Genomic DNA, 21365 nt, shown 5'->3' with positions numbered 1-21365 from the left:
ATAAGAAATGTGAAACAAGTTTAATAAAATAACCTCCTAGTGTGTCCTGGACAGGTGACTGAGCCGTGTGTGTGTGTGTGTGTGTGTTTCAATTCAGTTTCCTCTATGAATCCTAGAGCTCTAACTTTCTCACGGGCACCAAAAATGTTGTGTCCTTTGAATGCACCACAGATATTTAATCAAAATAAGGTTACTTGTTGGGGTTTTCTAAAGTCTCAAATAATTTGCCTCCTTTTATCACGGTGTGACAGGCATGTTGTTCAGCATGCGTCCTCTTGGTGGCAGTAACCCTCAGTCCATGCAGGACCATGAAGAGTGTGAGTGCATCTCAACAGAGAGGAAGCAGAAACACTGCAAGGAAGGCTGTGATGGTTTATTCACTCATGATGACTTAGTCTGACGTGTGATGTGCGCAGTGAGGAATTCCTTGTCCTCTGTGTGTGTGTGTGTGTGTGTGTGTGTGTGTGTGTGTGTGTGTGTGTGTGTGTGTGTGTGTGTGTGTGTGTGTGTGTGTGTGTGTGTGTGTGTGTGTGTGTGTGTGTACTGACCTGTGATTGGACTCCTGTGTTCGTTTCCGGGGATCCAGGTGAGGCGAACACTGCGGGCCGCGGGGTCCGATAGATCCAGATCCATGGGAGGGTCCGGACGGTCTGCAGAGAAAACGGAACTTAGACACGGGTCACACTCACACACACACATGCAGGCAACTACAGGCATGCTGAACACGTCACTCATACTTAAGAGTTTATGATTTCATTTCCTTATCCATCAATCAATCTTAAATCAAGATACACAATAACAACTCAAAATCTCCCCCAAGTTCCATGAAACACAAATGAAACAATGTATCTTGTTTCGATTGTTAATATATCAGCAAGTGAAATGAGGGACTCCTCTGTTAATACAAATCCAACTCAAAATTATGGGAAATATGGATTCATTCATCGTGAGCCGTCTGCACAAACCTTTTTAGAATATGAGAGTAAATGAGTTGACAGGATGGATGGTGATGCATGCATGTCGTGTACAAATTAGTCTCACCTCTCAAAGACATGGAGAAACGTAACATTTGCCAAACCAAAACAAATCTCTTATAATAAATATTATATTAGGCAACATTTTAAAAAAGTAAAAAATAAGACGACAAGCAGAAAAAAACATCAAGACAGAAAAGAAAGAACAGACAAACAGATTTCCACCGAGCCGTGTGTTACCTGGAGGCAAGGCACTAGAGACTGAGGGGTGGAGGGAGGCTTCCTCTGTTTGGGGGGGAGGGGATTCAGGGACCAGGAAGTGGGAGTAAAGGTTAGAGTTTGCAGGTTAGTCTACCAGCAAAGGAGCACAATAATTTATGTCATTTAGTATTATATTAATACAGGTTAGAGCACTAAACTCCAGTTTGATCATATGATCATCATATTTACATGTGAGACTTCGTATTGATCACACTGAAGAAACTGAAACGTTGACTTAATTAAATGATTTATGTCAACAGATTTCACATAACTGTATGAGGTTAGGTTCCTTTCCGAGAACCAGCACCTTATCGTGGTGGAGAGGTTTGTGTGCCCCGATGAACCTTGGGGCTGTGTTGTCTGGAACCTTGTTGAAGATGGATGGATGGATGGATGGATGGATGGATGGATGGATGGATGGATGGATGGATGGATGGATGGATGGATGGATGGATGGATGGATGGATGGATGGATGGATGGATGGATGGATGGATGGATGGATGGATGGAAAGCAATAATATTAAGTTTCAAAAAAAAAGATTATGTTCAACTTAATATTATTGCTTTCAACTAACCTAATACAGTTATCTGACATCTGTGCACATAATATATTTAATTAAAGTCAGAAGTTCAGTGTTTTCAGAGCATCAGATTGGAGACACAGGTTTGAGTCTTTGATGATTACAAACATCTTTGAATGCTGGCCACATTTTTACTGTTGACAGATAACTTGTTCCAGTGACTAAGGTAATTATTAATGAAAGTCTCATATGTAAAAACCATGTTCACACAGCATGTTCAAACTGAGCTTCAACACAGCTTCTCTTCAGCAGTAGAACATAGCACTACAGCATCTCAGCACGCTGCATGCAAACTGCTCAATCAGCGACAGTAAGTAGAGTTGAAGCTAAGCTAGGTGAGTATTTTTAGTATTCAGTCAACTTTAGCAACTACAGTATCAAACATGCATGATTTCCATTTGAAGACATACAGTAGAGCTGAAAAATAGTAAAGTGTCAGGAAGAACTGAGGACATCAACAGATGCATATCTAAGGATAATCTAGATAAGAAATAAGACAACTACAACAAAAATAAAAACATTATATGTGTTTTTATGTGTGCTGTATATGTGCTGGAGAGGGCAAGAGAGGTCATTTTTGCCGTCACTTAACTTGAGCCTTTCACTGTTGACAAACTGCCTGCTTCTACTTCACTATGACTTTACACTATATCTAAATTATACTTTTAGATATTTAACTAGCACCTGCAGATAGATCTTTACACAACATTGGGTTTCACGGAAATTACATAAGATGACACTGTTATTTAGAGTTTAAACAACATACTACATTTACTGTGTTATTTAGAGTTTAAACAACATACTACATTTACTGTGTTATTTAGAGTTTAAACAACATACTACATTTACTGTGTTATTTAGAGTTTAAACAACATACTACATTTACTGTGTTATTTAGAGTTTAAACAACATACTACATTTCTTTAATATTATATACATCTTATTTTATATATAGAATGACAATATATGTCCAGCGCTGCTCTGAGTGTGGGTGCACCTAAAACAGTGAGGCGGGCTGAGGCTGAGTCCTCGTCTATCTCAGATCGAACAGAGCAGCTGTATGTGCCCTCATCGCCTTCGTTCACATTAGGGATGGTCAGGGACTGCTTGTTTTTCTTCAGCCTGGGGGGGGCAGACACAGAAAAGGATTGGTTGTTAAACATCAATAATTTCATCTCTTTGTGTGAAATTGATCGGGCATTCAATGCTAAAATCAAATAACTGTCCAGTGTTTAAAGACACAAAGTGGGATTACTCTCTAAGATATTCTATGCTGTGATTACAGTTTTATTACAGTCACTTATCTGCAAATAATTTTATATTTTTGTTTGGGAACATTGCCCCATACGTACTCTGCCTTACATATAAACTTCACCATGTATAGGCCTGGAAGAATGTTTATATTTGGTGCAGTTAAGTCATCTTTGTTGACTAAGATTAAACTAATGTTTCAAAATGAATCTGCTTATCTGCCAAATATTAGACTTACAGTATATTACCCATATACATTTCAATGAATCAGAAGCAAACTAAGGACCAGTGGTACACCATCTTTATTTTATTAAATTCCTTTAAGGGAGTTTCTTTGTGAGAAAATTACCACTTTGCTTAAAAATGTTTTTTCCTGTTATCACTGACACAGTAGCTGCTGGTTCACAGCATCAGAGGGGATGTAATGTAGGGAGTAGGTGCTGTTACCTCCAGCCCAGGTGGAGGGGCTTGTCATCCTTGGTCCAGCTCACAGTGACGGGAAGGCTGGGGTCAGAGGTCACCTTACAGTCCAGGTGAACCGTGGAGCCCCGGATGGCTGACTGGTGCTCTGGGGCCCTGATTATACGTGTGGGCTCTGAGGTAGAGTGAGGTTGAAGAGGAACACACACACACACAGTCACACACACATACCACATGAACTCAGTTATTGAGAGGCATCCAGGAGAATGAGTGACAGGTGTGTCTGATGGCTGACAGGGTGCAGCTGGATGGAACACACTCTTTTATAAAAGGCTCACACACACAAATATCACAGCACAGCTCTTAAACACTTTCTTTTCTGTTGAAGCAAGTTCACTAAATCTGCACCAGGGGAGATAACATCACTTTCAGCACAATCTGCTGTTAATAAACACAAACATACAAAACTTTTGTTCATTAGAGAAGTTATTTTGGAGGAAATGCACGGCATCATTGTAAAGTGCTGTGCTTTTAAGTCCAACCATACACCCTCCGACCGCCTCCTCCTGCTGAGCAGAATAAGAACCCCTACTTCCTGGACTGGCAGATTAAACATATTTATCTATTTGTAACTGATGACTGCTTTTTAAATATGGGGTTCTGTACTTGCCATTTAACCTGACAAATTGTAATGACATAATAAAATCATCTCCCCATCTTGGCAGAATAGTTCACCTGTTTTACCTTCGTCCAGATCAGTTTAAATTGTACCCGTTAGTAAAGAGAAGTTAAGGCAGTTTCATTAAAAGGCACAAGAGATTTGAAAATATCCAACACTGCGGGCTGTTGGCACAAGGAAAGGAAATAATTTCATACATCACACATGTCCTCTTACCAAAACAGGTAATGGGAATCAATGAAGAAGTCACAACTGGTCTGTTGCACATGTATGATGCACATGAGCTATAGCACGGTTACAGCTGGATTTAATATCATCATCAGTCTGAGAGCAGCATTTGGTGACTGACCTTTGACCTCCAGGTGGACCTGGTTATCAGCCTTTCCCAGCATGCTTCTGGCCACACAGGTGTAGGTCCCCTGGTCCTCCATTCTGGCCCGTATGATCTCCAGGGTGCCATTGACATAAACATGGTAATGACCGCCGTCCAGCCCACTGCCCTGTCCATTCTTAAACCTATACACACATTAAACACACACAGAGTATAAACAAGTGAATTCCATAATGTAGTACGCTGTCTCAATATATTCTCTCTAATACACATGGTCCTCCAGAGCAGTGTCTTTCAACCTGTTTTCAGCCCCGGTTCATTTTTTTCATAAAAAAAATCCCACGGCACACCAACAACCAAACAGACACAAAATGACACTGTAGCCTAAAACAGCGTTTACAAAATGACAATGTAATGACAAGTGTTTCAATTTAGCCATGAGTCCAGCTGCTAATATCGCACTTCGAGAGCTCGCTCAGACACCTTTGTGGTCTTGTTGGAAAGTACAAAAAATAACTTTGGCTGTATTGCCTCAAGCTCACCGTGCCATCTTTATTTTTCCACCACTCAAAGTAGGATCTTTATCTGGGTCAGAATTTGTCCAGGACCTGGTTCAGTTTTTCCAAATATTTATCCATCGCTGTTCGTCTTGTCACCGTAACCTCTCGCGCACATCACTTAATTATACTATATTAAATTAACAAGGTCATTAAAGTGCTACCTATTGACCTCCACTAGTAAGGAAGAGTATGTAATCACTGACATTCTATTAACGATTATTTGCAGCAACCAATTATTATTTTCTGGGATCAATTCAGTGAATTGCACAATTTCAGCACACCTGATCATCTCTCATGGCACACTGATTTTAAATCACTGCTCCAGAGGATGATGACTACACACTTATGTCTGCATCAGAGTAACCAACATATGGTGAGAGGCTCACCAGCGCAGGTCCGGCAGAGGGGAGCCAAAGAAGGGACAGTCCAGGAAGGTGCGGTTGTTCTGGATGACTTTAATCATCTGGTTCTTAGGACCCAGCATCCTCGGGGGCATGTCTGCAGACAGCACAATGGATGACACATTTAACAATTTGACCTACAATGACTTAGCATTTAACAGGTGTGAACATCTAAAGGAGTTAAAAGTGTATTCAGTGATCTGGTTTAGATGTTTGGCAAACATTTGATGTTTCATAAAAACCTCTTTTTATCCCATTAGGCTTTTATCCAGCCAAACATTTTGTAGAAAAGCACATACTGTATGTTAGTAATAATACAACTGATGTGTGTTTATTGAAGTGTATCCTTCTTGAAAATGCAACATAAATTAGAGCGAGAGAAGTATAAGTGCATATGATATCAAAACTTGATCTTAAAAGATACAGATCTGGAAAAAATGACCACTCCACATGTTTCATAAATCTTTATCTCTACATGTATGGCAGCCATAGTCTCTTAATCACAGTGGAGATGCTGGTGGATATTTTCAACCCAACAGATTTCCGGGCTACAGAGAGTCGTGTAACACTCAGCCCAGGTTAGCGGCAGCTCTGAAACACTCTGTGTGTCTCACCCAGCACGCTGACGAAGGCGTTGGCCAGCAGGTAGCCGTGCTGGTTGGAGGCGTTGCACTGGTACACAGCGCTGCTGCCTATCTGCACCGAGCGGAAGATGATGGTGTCCCCCAGCACCTGTCTGCTGGGGTTGTGATCAGAGCCTGAGGGCAGGGAAACGAGTGTTATTCTGACAGAATGCATTTTATAGAGATATATAGACATTATATAAACTTGATTTGATTAGTGGTTGCTGTGATGGTCTGGCAGGTTCCCCTCTATCTGAACTACATTTTGAAAGACACAGGCCCTCATGCAAGAACATTTGCACAAAAAAAATGTATCAGATTTTTCTGAGATACTTTTTTGTGAATTTTCCCAAACAACTTCTGATCTGTGCTTGAATCAAAATAACTCTCAGTAAATTGGGAGCCTCCTATGCAGAGGATATATACTGTAAAAACACACACAATTTTCTGTGAGGAATATTTGTATCGTGCTATGGACTATTATTACAACAGGTTACTGAGTCTCATGCCAAGTGGTCAGACCTGGCTGTAACACTGCTTTGAGACTCACAATGAGACCTGTAACAATTATAAAAGAATTCAATGAATCAGTTGCCACTTTCTGGAAAACTGGGGGCAACTTGCAACTTTCAGTTTTATTTGTTTATTATTTATTTGTACTTATTGTAATCAAAAAACAAGTGTTACTTTGTTTTAAACAATTGCAGTATTATATTGAATAATATTTATCACAAAAAGAATATTTACTGTCTATAGGCTGTCCGTTGATCAGCCACTCAATGTTGGGTTTGGGGTTTCCGTTGGCGCGACACACCAGACGCCCGTTCTCGTCCGGGGCCAGCACCAGGTTTGTAGGTTTGTCCAGCCAATAAGGAGCCGCTGTGGGACACAGGGGGTCAGATCAGCACGAGGAAATCAAACACAAACATGTTTTATTAAACACATAACCTCTGTAACCTCCTCACCTTTGACCTGGACAAAGATGGAGTGGCGTATGCTGCCTAAATGATTGTTGGCCATGCACACATACTCCCCAGCATCCTCCTCCGACACGTTGATGATCTTCAGAGTCTTGTTGTAGTTCTCAAACTTCACTTTCCGCCCTGGCAGATCCCCCCCCTTCTTAAACCACTTGATGGCGGGGGTCGGCCTATAGGGGAAGGACAGAGAGAGGAAACATAGAGTTACTTTTATATTGAGTTTGGTCTTAGGTCACATACACTGTGGGAAGATGCTTTAGCTGTCATTGTACACTGTCCTCAAACCATAAGGGGGGCACATTCAGTGGGGACCAAGGAGACAAAGACAGTGTTCAAGAGTACAACACCTTTGGTTGTCATAAGGCGCTAAAAAATAAACATAAAATGCCATTGTTGTTTGTTTAAGTAACAGAAATGATGTCAATGACTTATTTACAATTTAAGTTAAATGTTTTCAGTTACTTCGACCGAAACTCGTTAACTATGCAGCCCTTATTTCTCAAAATGTGTTGTCAGTTGTTTTAGTAACAGAATTTGTTTCAATAACTTATTGAAATTATGTGAAATAACTTTGGCCCAGGTTACAGCACAGTCACTGCAACACTTTCACAAATTACTTTATTTTTGGATCTTTTGGAAGAAGGCCAAAGCAGGGTCCAAGCTCAGTGTTAGAGGGCCTCTGTTGACCCCCCGATAGAAACGCCCATGCCTTAAACAGCACCAGGAAAAAAACCTCTCTGTGGGCCTGTGTGTGTGTGTGTGTGTGTGTGTGTGTGTGTGTGTGTGTGTGTGTGTGTGTGTGTGTGTGTGTGTGTGTGTGTGTGTGTGTGTGTGTGTGTGTGTGTGTGTGAGCTCACAGTCCAGCAGCGATACACTCCAGCAGCAGTTGATCGTCTCGTAGCACCATCTTGGAGCTCTCACTCCCTGAGGGAGAGAGGAAGGTGGGCGTGGACTCTGCCAGTTTCCGGCCTGCAGACGAGGACAGGTTAGAGTTATCACACACACACACGGTGCAGTTTATCTGTGTACCATGGCTTCTTAAAAGGGACTCCACATCCTCTTGTACGCACTGAGAAATGAATCTAACACTATTACTCCGATCATTTCCTCGTGGCTGTGTTCCATCTCCGCCAGGCTTTGGCTCTCCCTGCAGTCTGTTGTGGGGCCTGCAAATGGGTTTAACACCCTCTGGCTTGTCTCACAGGAAGACATTAGGAGATGCAGAAACAACAATGGAGTCATTGATCTTGCTTTATGTTTGGCGAGGGGACAGAGATGGGAAAGATTGCCATGAAAGGCTCAAACTAATCTCATTACAGCAAAACACTGGGCAAGTTTTATCAGCTTCTTTTTTATAACGGAAAAACTAAACATATTTAAGGTCATGTACTCTAGTTGACGCTATTAAACAAACCGCTGTTAAGCCTCCCTGTAGGGTTCTGCTAAAGCTGCAGTGTAACCTTGCCAAAAGCAGAGAAGCCTTTAGAACAGGAGTTGGCTTTTAGGTTGTAAGGCTTTCATAATCCACACAAAGTGAATTGGAAGGAGGATGGATGATAGAGATCTATTTTAAACCTATTCTGAATATACATTTGCATGTATACAGTTGTATAGAGAAAGTCTCAGTAATTCTTCAGTTGGTTGGAACACACTTTTGGACCCAAAACAGTTAGGTAGCATAATACAGCATAAATGGTCCACTCAGTCAGCTGTGTGATCAAACTGCAGAGCGCTGTCTTTGTATCTATACAACACCAGAACCTTTGTGGAATTTTAATCCTGCATGTTTAAAAGTAAATTAACCCACCCTGGTTTTTCTGCAGTAAAGTAATAACTTTTAAGATGATAACTTTAAAGGGTGTTTTTCACTTTTTAAGGCTCAATTTGGAAGTCAAAGTAAAGGGGGTGCAGCTAAAATGTCCAATATAATCCTTCACTGCACAGAAGGTTAATAAACAGTGATGGTCGATATATCAGACAGTTTACATTATCATTAAAGAGTTCTCACTATATCACTGTATGACAGCTAAGATTTCTTTCCATTAAATAAATCTAAATTGTAATTAAACATGGACATCCTTCAGTCTATGCAGGATAATTAGTTTAAATGGCATGAGTTTAGACTTACCTTTTCATATAGACACATTTGTGGCTTGACATTCAGCTTAATGCCCCTAAAGGTTAAGGCTGACCCTGTGCTGTATGCAGTATTATAAATGATATTTGACTCGTAAATGTTTGGAACTTCAGCACTGGCTGAACATGTATTTATTTCCAATTGATGCTTTTTGATGCCAAGACTCATTTTGCTGGCTCTGTGATCTTTACTACATTGTACCGCCCGTGCACATTTCCAGTCTGATCCAATCACATGACAGATGCGGTTAAGAGTCTCGACATACAATCCAATCAGCAGACAGCTGGAGTTTGCGGAGATGTGTGGGATTAAATAAGCATTAGCCTCTTTTGTGATGCAGATCTGTGTGGGATTAAAGCATCTGTTAGCGGTTAGCTTCTCCAGCAGTCGGCAAAGGAGGATCTGTTATTGTCAGTGGCACAGGGAGGAGAAGAAGAGCGACAAGAGGAGGAGATGTAGAGAAGGAGGTTGAAGGTAACGAATGCAAAGCATCAAGAGCACTATCGCTACAGAGCCAGTTACAGCAATGCAGAGAGGCCCCTGGAAACATGACATCCTGCTGATGATGCTGGCAAGGCTTCCCAGGATGCACTGCAGATTTAAACCCCCTCCCACTGACTAAAAAGAAGGAGTTGTGTTTTTTTTTGTTTTGTTTTTTTTTGCTGCTGCTGCTGTGTGCGTTCTTAAGAGATTTGTTATAAAATAGCAAGCGCATGTGCATCTGCGTGGGTATGTAACTCAGGATACAAAGAAAACGAAACTGTATTCCCTTATTTTTTTTGTGCAGGAGGTGAACACCTGATTTATTAAACACAAATATGTGTGTGCTTATTATTGTGTTAAACAGCATTTGTAAAATAAACTATTCCGTAAGTCTCAAATATCAGACAAATTTTTTATCCTAAATATCTTCTTTTCTAAGGTCACTGTTCTGTCTTACATTATACACAGAAGTAAGAAACATCTTATCGATATTTATTTTCTATTGGATTTATTTGCATTGCATTTGATGTTGAGGAAATCCAAAAGTAATGAAAAGTAATCTGATTACATTACTTTCATATTTTCCTACTCAGACTCGGTTTCTGATTTTTTTTTTTCCAGTCATTGTAACAGATTACATTTTTGAAGTATCCCTGCCAACCCCTGGTGTGGTTGCATGTGAGCAGTTGGACAGCTGTTGTCTCCGCACACATGAAAGCAGCAAACCTTATTTCCATAAATATATATGACTATTAATGACCCCAGCATGAATCCAGACTGAATATTCATCATGTGACCTGAGCCTCGTCGGAGTCTTTAGTCCCACTGGCCCTCAGAGACGCCAGCACCTCCCTTTGGGACATATCCCATCCACCCCTGGGGTTCACTGCCCCCACTCCTACACCCCCCGTTCAGCCAATGGCACATATGTTGCCACTTTGGCTGATCTCTTCCCTGCAGCTATGGGCTGATCCAATAGGTGTATGGCATAATAAACTGCTTCTCTACTGCATGTGCAATACACTTCAATGATGTCTGATTTGCGTGTTAATTACTGTATGTTTATTCATTACACGTGATCATTTAACATTGATTTAAAGGCGGAATTATGGAATAAAGGAGATGAATACATTTCCTACTGTGTAAGTTTATACAGGGATCCGAAAGGTTAGTCTTTGCCGCTCTGACACATTACATCTGAAAAACAACCGCTGCAATGTTTATCCAACTATGTCCGTGCTTAGATGATTAGCTGACTCAACACTTTCTAAAAGTACTGAAACTCTATTCTTGTCACACTGGTAAAAGGACAAATTCAACAATTTCAGCCCAGCTTTCCTGAGTGTTTTATATCAATCCGCAGGCCCCTGAAGGGATCTGACAACATTTTATTAGAATGTACAAAGCTACATTTGAAGCATTTTCAATTGTTGCTCACAAGCTGCTCAAAGTGGCCGTACTTTGTCTTGTCTTGGTTATATGATGCATGTTGGTTGATTTCTGCCCCGACTTAAAACTCTTGTAGACTAAAAACATGTAGACAAGGTTTTTAAATATTTCATATCCGTGGCAAAAGTATTAAATATCAGTTGACACATTAAAGCTCACTTTTCTACATGAAGGTTAGGAGGTTGAATTAGTGTCTAAGGTCAGCGTGAGGTCACTGCTGGAGCCTCACTCAGCTTGCAGGTTAGTGTGCTAGCCATGTTACTGTGGGACATGACTAAGGACAGGAAGTGGAGCTGTGCTGACAGGAAGTGACTCACCACCATAGGGGTCAGTGGCATTGTAAGATGTTTCATTATACGGCTCCGCTGAAAACACAGGCACACACACACAATGGCCTATCAGTCCACACACAAACACTCACCTGAAGACACATGAACAGATCTGAAGGAGAAATCTGTACATTATATCACGATCATCCAACATGTTATGGTCTTCCCTTATCTGCAGCAAACTGCCAAAATTGTATTGAAGGTTATGATTTAATGCATTTCATGCCATATCATGACATCACCTCTAGATGGGGATATGCCCTCCTTCATTTGGAATAGATTGATATCTGAACCACTCAGAACCACTTCAGAGAGGAAAAAAGGACCGCAGAGTTCATACACTGAGGGGTCACTATATTGTCTTCGAATATTTCGTATCACATATCAAAGTCAGTACGGATCGGTGTGTGTGTGTGTTGTCTACTTACTTGTCAGAACTTTAAGTGAGAAGGGATTCTTCTGCTGGATGGTGTGTGTGAAGAGGAAGCGAGCGTTGCAGCTGTAGTCAGTGAGACCGTCTTTGGCCAAAACGTTGGAGAAGTACAGGTCTCCGTTCAGACCCATGGACACTCTCTGATCCTGAGGGATCGGAGTCATTGCTGGAACACACCGCAGGGAAGGGAGGGAAAGAGATTCAAGATTGAAAGCTTTATTGCCATGTGCACTGTAGCTACAGTTTAGTTATGGCTCCTCTAACAATGCAACATAAATATATGAGACATAAAACAATACAAATTGAGCAAGAAGAAACAAAGAAAAAATGAAACAGTGCAAGTTAATGTTCCAAGACCTATGTTCAAGGAAGTAAAAGTAAACTATATACATGTCAAATAAAATACAATTAGCTCAACGTTTCAGAGAATGTTGTTATTGAACAAAGAAGTCTATACATGTTCATAGAATAAGATAAACAAGAGCAGAATGTAAAACTAAAAACTGTGCAGTGGAATAAATACTGCTTATTGTAGTAATAAATACATTTGTGACAAGAAGATCAATGTTTTGGGTTATGGAGGCAGTCTTATAGCCTGTGGGATGAAATCAGGGTCCGGGTTATGTGGGAGCCAATGAGAGCTGAGTTCCCATAAACAGGGGTCCTACATCTGTGGGGGTTGCTAATACATTAACAACAACCATTATTTTAATCACAAATAACGCATTTTTCAATGTAATGAGTATTATTTACGTTAACGTGGTAAAGAGGCTAAAAGAAAGACATGTTTTCCAAAAGAACTACACATATTCTGTCATGGGTTGAATGACAATATGCCTGTGTGTTGTTACCATGTAATGAGCAGGGATGTCTCTCTCTCTCTCTCTCTCTCTCTCTCTCTCTCTCTCTCTCTCTCTCTCTCTCTCTCTCTCTCTCTCTCTTATAAATAACCCGTTATTTACGTTATTACCCAGGTGTTATTGACATTTTTATCGCCGCCCCTAACGTTAGTTTTAAAGACCGCCATAAAGCTCAGGTTGAACCCTGGATTAAACTGTCTCTGAGTCTGGTGGTTTTAGTCCTGATACTGCGGTACCGCCTGCCAGACGACAGCAGACAGAAGAGTTGTTGCTGTGATGATGGGATGGGGGAGATTTGTTAACAAATCCATTTGCACAGTAGCTAATAGAAAAGTACTTTCATTAGCCAGTCCTATATCCACTAATGCTAGTATAGAGTGCCACAGGGATGACTTATTTTTGTAGGCCGACCCGGAAGTAAGCTGCGCATGGGTTCCGTAGACAAAAAAGCAATGTGATTTGTCCGTAGGATTTTGGAATATTGTAAAAAAAAAATAAGATCTGTGGAAAACGAACCTGTTTAATAAATGCACGTTTTGTTCAGCCGGATAATCTCCACATGTCTAACCTACTTTTATCATGTTTTAATCATAAATCTAATCGCCAGAAGCGAAATGCTAACATTACTACAGACGAGTACAGCAGGGTCGCACGACTTCAACGTCACGCCAACTTAAGATCGTTTCAAATGTTGTATGTATGTATAGGTTGAAGCGTTTGTTTTAAGAGATTGAAAGAGTGCAGGTACTTGCTTTCAAGCAGAACAGGGGCAAGCAAACATCCTCGACAACTTCTGAAGTCCTATTCAGCCACTTGTTAACAACTATCGTTTTTCAGACACGTACACTCTTCAGAAATCTCCAGTGGGGGTGGGGGGGGGGTCACTGCTGATGTGTTTAATGTGGTAGAACAAAACGTGATCCGTCTCTTAAATTTGTGTCAACCACAGAACTTATTTCGAGCTATTTTCCAAAATCCTATGGAGAAATCCCACTGACTGAGACAAGGGAACCGGAAGTGGTCAAATGTAAACTCACTTCCGGGTTTTAGGACTCCTGCACCCCTTTATTTCAGAACTGTATAGGATATACAGTATAGCTATGACTCCCATCACACCACTCACACAGTGATTTGTGTCTGAAACAAAGCAGGAATCCGATGCTGCCATCACCTACTGATCTCCTCTTGTATCAAAAGCCAAACCTAGCATCGCTTAGGTCCGAGGCTTGTAGTGTGTTGGATGCTTATATTTGTACATGGCTGTGGCTCAGGAGCTAGATGATCATCCTCCACAGATCAGTGGTTCGATCCCCATCAATTACAGTCAAGTTGTCGATGTGTACTGGTGGCAAGATCCCCCCACACTGCTTCTGTTGGCCAACAGTGTGTGAGTGTGTGTGACTGTGAGACACTGGGCAGGTGGCACCTCGTATTGCAGCCTCTGCTTCTGCTGGCCGTCTGTTTAAGTTAGCTCCGGTTCCCCAGCTGATGTGTCATCCTACAGTTGCTACAGGCACATGTTAAGAGCCCCCACACACAGACGTCCAGACAGACTGTCATCAACACTGAAACTGCAGCGGCTGACGCCAGCCGTATGTTCCTCAAGAACACCTCAGGACCAATCAGCAGCTGGGCCAGCAGTTCTAATCATGTGTTACAGTGTCTGGGCTACGTGACACACTAATGTACTGTGTGTGTGTGTGTGTGTGTGTGTGTGTGTGTGTGTGTGTGTGTGTGTGTGTGTGTGTGTGTGTGTGTGTGTGTGTGTGTGTGTGTGTGTGTGTGTGTGTGTGTGAGGTAGGTTCACAAACTGTAAGGAGAAAGAATCTCTAGCTGCATTATCTACCGTTTTCACTAGAAAGGAAATGTCTTTGTGTGGTGTAAAGTGGTTTTCTGGCTGGACACAAGGTCTACAGGCACACACAGACACACACACATTTGGGAGCTGGACAATACAGTGTAAAGGAGAGAGGTGAGGACGCCAGACCCTGTCTTACTGCTGAGAGACAGAACCTGAGACAGCAGGAGGGATAAAAGGTTACAGGAAAGCATTCTGCCGAGAGGTCACTGGAGACAGACGGCATGAAAAGAGGGAAATGAAGCCGCTCTCTAGATGACCTCATGGACCTCTAGCCTCGCATTTTAAAGGGACAAAACTATGAAAATGTTCTCAGCACCTTCAGTATTGTTATTTGGGGATGCTGATTGAACAGCAAACATGAATGTTGGAGTTATACACTATACCTGGTGATTACGTACATATTGGACATGGTGAACAAAATGATGTTCTTGCCTAAACATTGGATAACTATTCCCTGCGTAAGATTTGCTTTCCCATGCCTCAGCGGCAGTTTTAGTTTTAGTTAATTTTCTGTTTTATTTCTTTATGATTTTGCCTCTACAGTGAGAAAGATGCCATCAGTCTCTACGCTCATTATGTGTTCAGTTCGAGGAAAAAAACGTAGTTATGTATTTGAGCTATATGAAATCGATTTCCTCTTTATCTAAAACTAGTAAATAAACAGTTGTCATCTGCTGTTTCATCGTCATGAAAATATTGCTTATATGACACAATCTATCATAATGATGATAAACTGCCCCTGATAATGTCCCTTCTACAGGCTGACGCAGTGGTGGCAGGGAAGAAATCCTCAGCACACACATAGAGAGAGACAAATGTCCTGGGTGGGTGCGTGCGTGTGTGTGGATGTAACCATTGCTCACCGCTGTTCATCCAGAAGGTGAACGGAGGAGGCAGGCCTGGTGGGGGGTTGCAGGGTAGAACCAGCGGGATGCCTTCAGTCACCATCACGGGCTCCAGCACCTCTTTAGGCCACAGAGGAGCCTCTGGAGGATGCGGACAGGGGGAAAGAGTAGAAGGGGGAGGGAAGGGGAAGAGAATTTCATGTTAGAGAGGGCTTTTCTGGTGGTTGGATTTGAGGTAAACTTATATTTACAGCGCGCACCGTCACATTGCATAAGCATTCAATAAAGCATTGTTGTTGCATTGTAACTTCTATAATATAAATGATAACTGATTTGATTGAAACATGCTTTTTATGGTAATACGGACTAAAGATGTGGTCCCATCTCTCAAAGGCTGGTCCAAATGATATTTGAGTTGGTTCGCCTGGAATTTCTTACAAGTGTTCTACATGCCTGACCAGTTCTATAAAATCTTGCAGCCTTACTAAAATGACCTTGGGCCTAATTCATCAGCTGCTGTTAAAAGAATGTCCTGAATCTCTCAATAAATGACAATCATAAAAGTGACTCTCCTGTAACCTCCTATGTATGTCTAAAACTGAGAAGTTTTTTGTGTCTTTTGTTTGTTGGTTTAGCTCGTGTACTTGGCATGTATCTGCTATGTCATAACTGAATTTGTAAAAGTTAAGGAAAAAAATGTATGTACTCATTGTATGCATTATGTCCAAATATTTTCAGCTGAAGTGAGTGTGTGTTCTTACTGGAGACGCGCAGCAGGATTTTGTTGGACAGAGCCATTCCCGGTTCGTTGCTGGCGAAACACTGGTACTCTCCCTCATAGTCCTCCGGTCGTCCACCGCTACGGAAACCGATCTCCAGTGTCCCCGAGCGTTTCCGCATCGTCACCCTGGGATCTTTCCCAATGTTGAAGAACTTCCCATTCCTTCGCCATGAGAACCTGAACGTAAGCATTATACCGTTTTTAATCCTTGGAATTGAAGTTTGTTCTACTGATGGCCTCTTGATGTGATACTCATTTTGAGATACATTATGTCTGGTAATAACCCACGTTTATGATCCATCAGTTTTATTATTCCTTGAGTCAAAGGACAGTTGTATGAGTTGTATCAGGTAGACCTCGAAGGTGGAATAATGAAACCAGCCATACCTCAATTACAATGTGACAACCTGCCCTACAAATATGAATATCCAAAAAAAGGGTTAAATAAGATTTAAAGATGTGAATTAATGAAGTTCAGTGTACTTAAGCAGGGACATGTTATAATGAACTCTGCTTACAAACCATCTGCTTACACAAGCCAAACCTCCTTTCCATCGCCACCCGCACCAAGAACTTAACCTGGGGGGACAGAGCCTTCTCCGTCGCTGCCCCCTCCCTCTGGAACTCAGTCCCACAACCCATCAGAGACTGCACTGACCTCACCACCTTCAAGAAACTCATAAAAACTCACCTCTTCAAACTGGCTTTTAATGTGTGATTGTTGTTATATTGCTGATTTTAATCTGACTTTTACTGTATTTATGCGTTGCCTTTTTTATTATACATCTGTAAAGCAACTTTGAGCTCCTGTAAAAGCGCTTATAAAATACATTTATTATAATTGTTATTACATTTGATTTATTATTGTGTGTATGATATGAATGTTTTTTTTACTAATGGATACAATGCAATTATACATGAATAAACACCAGCACAGTTGTTTAAGGGGGGGGGGCAATCCAAACATAGAGAAAGCTATAAAGGCCTGAGGTTTACCCTCTGAGCTGTCATCATCTCCTCATGGACTCTAAATTGTTTCAACAGCTGGAAAATGGGAAAGTGCTTTGCTTGTCATGTGGTTGCCATCTTAAGTTACTAAGCTGCAAAATAACAGCAGCACAGAAATCTACCACACGCTCTGCATGAGCCCGTAATAGTCCTGCAGTTAATTCTGCTGCCTGTGTGTGTCCAGAGGGCTCCCTGATCAGAGGAGAACGCTGAACATGCTTATGTAACCCGTCGCTATTTTGAGTGATGAGCGGGGATTTACAAAAGATGCTTCCTGTCATTTTGGGTGGGTTACAGTGGAGCAGCTCCTGTTCGAGGTGCAGCACACACACTCTGGGCCTATTAAAGCTGTGGAGACCAGGGCTGTGTGTGTGTGTGTGTGTGTGTGTGTGTGTGTGTGTGTGTGTGTGTGTGTGTGTGTGTGTGTGTGTGTGTGTGTGTGTGTGTGTGTGTGTGTGTGTGTGTGTGTGTGTGTGTGTGTATGTGTGTGTGTGTGTGTGTGTGTGTTGTTATTGGCATGAGTTGTGTAGTGAGAGACTGACTGTGAGTGAATAAGTGAATGATCCCTTACGCTGAATGTTTCATGAGAATGAATAGTCAACCGGGTGCATTATTGGAGCACAAAGCCTGCCCTGGGAAGGGGGCAGACAGAATGCATGCATGGGAGAGTGAGAGCCTTATTGTGTGTGTGTGTGTGTGTGTGTGTGTGTGTGTGTGTGTGTGTGTGTGTGTGTGTGTGTGTGTGTGTGTGTGTGTGTGTGTGTGTGTGTGTGTGTGTGTGTGTGTGTGTGTGTGTGTGTGTGTGTGTGTGTGTATGTGTGTGTGTGTGTGTGTGTGTGAGTGTGTGTGCGTGTGCGTGTGCGTGTGCGTGTGCGTGTCTTACGTAAAGCCAATCTGTCACCAAATAAACAATGTACCACTGTCCTGAGCCGGTCATACAGCCAGTGATGTAACCACTGGAGACCAAATGCCTGTTTGTTTGTGTGTTGTGTGTGTGTGTGTACATCACTGCCTTTGTATGTGTGAATGCTTGTGGACACCAGGACAACAGAAGAGAGGAAAAGAAGGAAAAAGCAAACTGTGAATGAGACGGATGAGAGAGCGAGACAGAGACAGAGAGAGAGAGAGAGAGAGAGAGAGAAAGAAGGAGAAAAACTAATCTCCCGCTCATCCTCCAGTTGACTTCTCGGGTAAAGACTTTCAGTAACGTAACACATTTGCCTCAGATGTGTGAGTATATTGTAGAACAAGTGCGCAATAAACTTCAGAATTTGAAAGTTTATGAAAAGTTTATGATCTAACTTGTAATTCACGACTTCTTGCTTTTAACCAAGTGAAACACTTGATGAAAACTTAAACATATAATTGTCGCCACAAAACACAACTAACTTTAATGAACTATTAATTTAGTGCACGCTGAGCAGACAGAATTAAACAGTCTACTGCGGCAACGCGTGGAATATTTGATGCACACTACAAAGCATAGATACTACACTGACAGCAGTAGACCAAGTCGCCTCCTCGCTTTAACATTAAAGCGGTGGAAGAGCAAATTTAACATCTCATCAATAAACTGTCCAGTAAAGGGACTGGTTTCCAAAACTGCCGACATAAGTAGCGCCTTTAAATCATTTTTTGCTAAACTGTATACCTCAAAGGATAGATTCTCCCAATACCTGTATCACTCTTTGATGATTTAAATTGACCCACTTTATCAGCTGAAGAATCTACAGACTTAGATTACACTATATCATTAGAATAGTTGCATGAAGCAGTTAAATCAACTAATAGGGGACGCTCCCCAGGAAAAGACGGCCTTCCTGCTCAACTGTACCTAGAACTATGGGACATCCTGGGCCCAATTTGGCTGACCACTGTCAATTCTGCCATAAAGAAGGGCTGCTTTCACAAAGATTTCAACACTGCCCTTATTTCAGTCCTTCCTAAACCGGGCAAAAATCCCCAAGATTGCGCAAGCTATAGACCAATATCCCTGATTAATGCAGATGTGAACATTTATGCGAAGGTTATTGCTGTGCGATTGGAGAGAGTCATGGGACCTTTGATCAATCCAGACAAAACTGGCTTTTTAAAAGGCCGATTAGCATCGGACAATGTTCGCCGTGTCCTACATATCATTTTTGAAATGAAAAAGACGGCCACACCCGGTGGACTCTTGTTTCTCAATGCCGAAAAGGCATTTGACCGCCCGGAATGGAGATATTTATGGAACGTTTTGGATAAATTCAACTTTGGCCCACATTTTTTTTAAATGATTAAAATGTTATATGCTAACCCTTCTGCCAGGGTCTCCATAGGCGGACATTTTTCTGACCTCTTTAATATCTTCCGTGGGTCCAGACAAGGCTGCTCTGCCTCGCCTTTAATATTCAATCTGTCATTGGATCCACTGGCCCAATAGGCAGAGTGCATTGGTTTCTCCAATTACGATAGGCACTACGTCACACTCAGTGTCTATGTACGCCGATGACACTCTGGTGTTCCTTTCGGATCTACAAAACTCCCTCCCAAATGTATTTAAGATCTTAGAACATTTTGCGATGTTGTCCAGCTATAAAACAAATAAATCCAAGTCGATTTTAATGTTGCTCAATACGGATATTGGGAGGATCGTTGTTCCGCCTGGTGTACCGGTGGCACAGAAGGCCATATATCTAGGTATTGAGATCAGACCCTTTGTTCTCTCGGTGTCAAAGAGTAACTACTCCTCCACCTTGAGGAAAGTTGAGGACGATCTAGGGAGATGGATGAGTCTGCCATCCTGTATTGCCACAGTAGATTATGTGAGCTCGATGCTACCGTTGCCAGCCCCGGTAAAATACTGGAAGAAACTGGATTCATTACTAAGTTAGTTTGTGTGGAGTGGGAAGAAGCTGCACATTAAATGGTCAATACTACACAGGGACAAATCTCAGGGTGGATGGGCCTGTCCGAACTTCAAACTGTACCATTGGTCATTTGTCTTACGGCCATTACAATACTGGTTCAACCCTGAGAAGCATGCACCCTGGAAAAGCCTAGAGCAAGACTTAGTTTCCCCACTGAGGCTCCAGGATGTTGCCTTCTCCGGCCTTAACCGTAAGAAACCCATCTCACAGTATGGTCCAATAATTTCATACATGCTGCAAACTATAGCAAGTTTGGAGAGACACCTGAAGTTCAAAACAAATTGGCATAAGCAGTCTCCCATATGGCACAATTTAAACCTGCTATCAGATGGCAAGCCTTTTACCCCGCAGTCTTGGGCCTTAAAAGGCATACAGACATTGGACGATGTCTCGGGTCAACACTCAATTCTAGATTTCCCAGATCTAATGTCAAAATTCAATATCCCAAGAAATTCATTATTCTTCTACTTTAAACTCAGATCAGCTCTTAACTCTCTCAAGGTCCCCTGGGGATCGGACTTGCCCACCCACCCTATAGTCTCACTGATAGATAGAGCACCTCAAAGGGGGATGGTCTCCTCCATCTATGATCGCCTCATAGCAAAGTCCTCCTCTGTAACACTACCGGGGCTCAGGATGTGGGAGAGTGACTTACCTCAGGGGGTGGGGGCAATAGACTGGGATGCAGTGTTGGATAATGTTTTACGGGGCTTCTAAAAACCAAAATCACCAACTGATCCACTACAAGATTTGCCACAGAACATATCTATCACCACGGAAGAGGCACCTGATGGGCCTGGCCCCCCACCCTTACTGTACGTTTTGTGGTCACGGAGTGATGGGCACATTAATGCATATCTTCTGGGAGTGTCCAGATGTTCAGAGGTTCTGGGTTGATGTTAGGGACAAGCTATCTGACTTAGTGGGAAAGCAGGTTCCATTAGACCCTGCCTTTCTCCTCCTAAATGACGACTCCAGGTTTGAGTTTGTGGAAAGAGAGCGCAAGCTCTGGTGGGCTGGCTTGGCAGCAGCAAAAAGAATGATAGTTTTGCGTTGGCTGCCTCCTCATCAACTATCACTTAAACATTGGCTCTGGTCCCTTCTTGAGGTGATTTATATGGAATGGTCATCAGCAAGAGTTAATGGCACTAAAGCACAAACACTACGGATGTGGAAGAATGCTGCAGAACTTAAGAGCCACATTGAGC

At 42.0% G+C, this 21365-nt stretch overlaps 1 protein-coding gene across 11 annotated transcripts in view; it reads right to left on the bottom strand.

Annotated features, from left to right (window-relative positions):
- Nucleotides 1-21365, bottom strand: part of nfasca (neurofascin homolog (chicken) a) — a 96488-nt gene that overhangs the window by 36513 nt on the left and 38610 nt on the right. For 7 of the 11 annotated variants that reach the window (XM_063911137.1, XM_063911131.1, XM_063911134.1 and 4 more), the window contains 14 exons: nucleotides 16221-16417; nucleotides 15478-15600; nucleotides 11889-12059; nucleotides 11449-11496; nucleotides 7920-8031; nucleotides 7048-7232; nucleotides 6830-6961; nucleotides 6074-6217; nucleotides 5445-5556; nucleotides 4517-4683; nucleotides 3516-3663; nucleotides 2815-2939; nucleotides 1215-1259; nucleotides 549-650 (listed from right to left, as the gene is read on the bottom strand). In XM_063911137.1, the coding sequence (XP_063767207.1) occupies nucleotides 549-650; nucleotides 1215-1259; nucleotides 2815-2939; nucleotides 3516-3663; nucleotides 4517-4683; nucleotides 5445-5556; nucleotides 6074-6217; nucleotides 6830-6961; nucleotides 7048-7232; nucleotides 7920-8031; nucleotides 11449-11496; nucleotides 11889-12059; nucleotides 15478-15600; nucleotides 16221-16417 (1811 nt within the window). The remainder of the gene's footprint in view (nucleotides 1-548; nucleotides 651-1214; nucleotides 1260-2814; nucleotides 2940-3515; nucleotides 3664-4516; nucleotides 4684-5444; nucleotides 5557-6073; nucleotides 6218-6829; nucleotides 6962-7047; nucleotides 7233-7919; nucleotides 8032-11448; nucleotides 11497-11888; nucleotides 12060-15477; nucleotides 15601-16220; nucleotides 16418-21365) is intronic. The other 4 variants (XM_063911135.1, XM_063911140.1, XM_063911139.1 and 1 more) reach the window with 2 other exon arrangements.

Source organism: Eleginops maclovinus, chromosome 20 (assembly GCF_036324505.1).
Source record: "Eleginops maclovinus isolate JMC-PN-2008 ecotype Puerto Natales chromosome 20, JC_Emac_rtc_rv5, whole genome shotgun sequence".
Lineage (NCBI taxonomy): Eukaryota > Metazoa > Chordata > Actinopteri > Perciformes > Eleginopidae > Eleginops > Eleginops maclovinus.
Note: the sequence above shows the minus strand (reverse complement) of the source record. Positions and strands in the feature narration are given on the sequence as shown.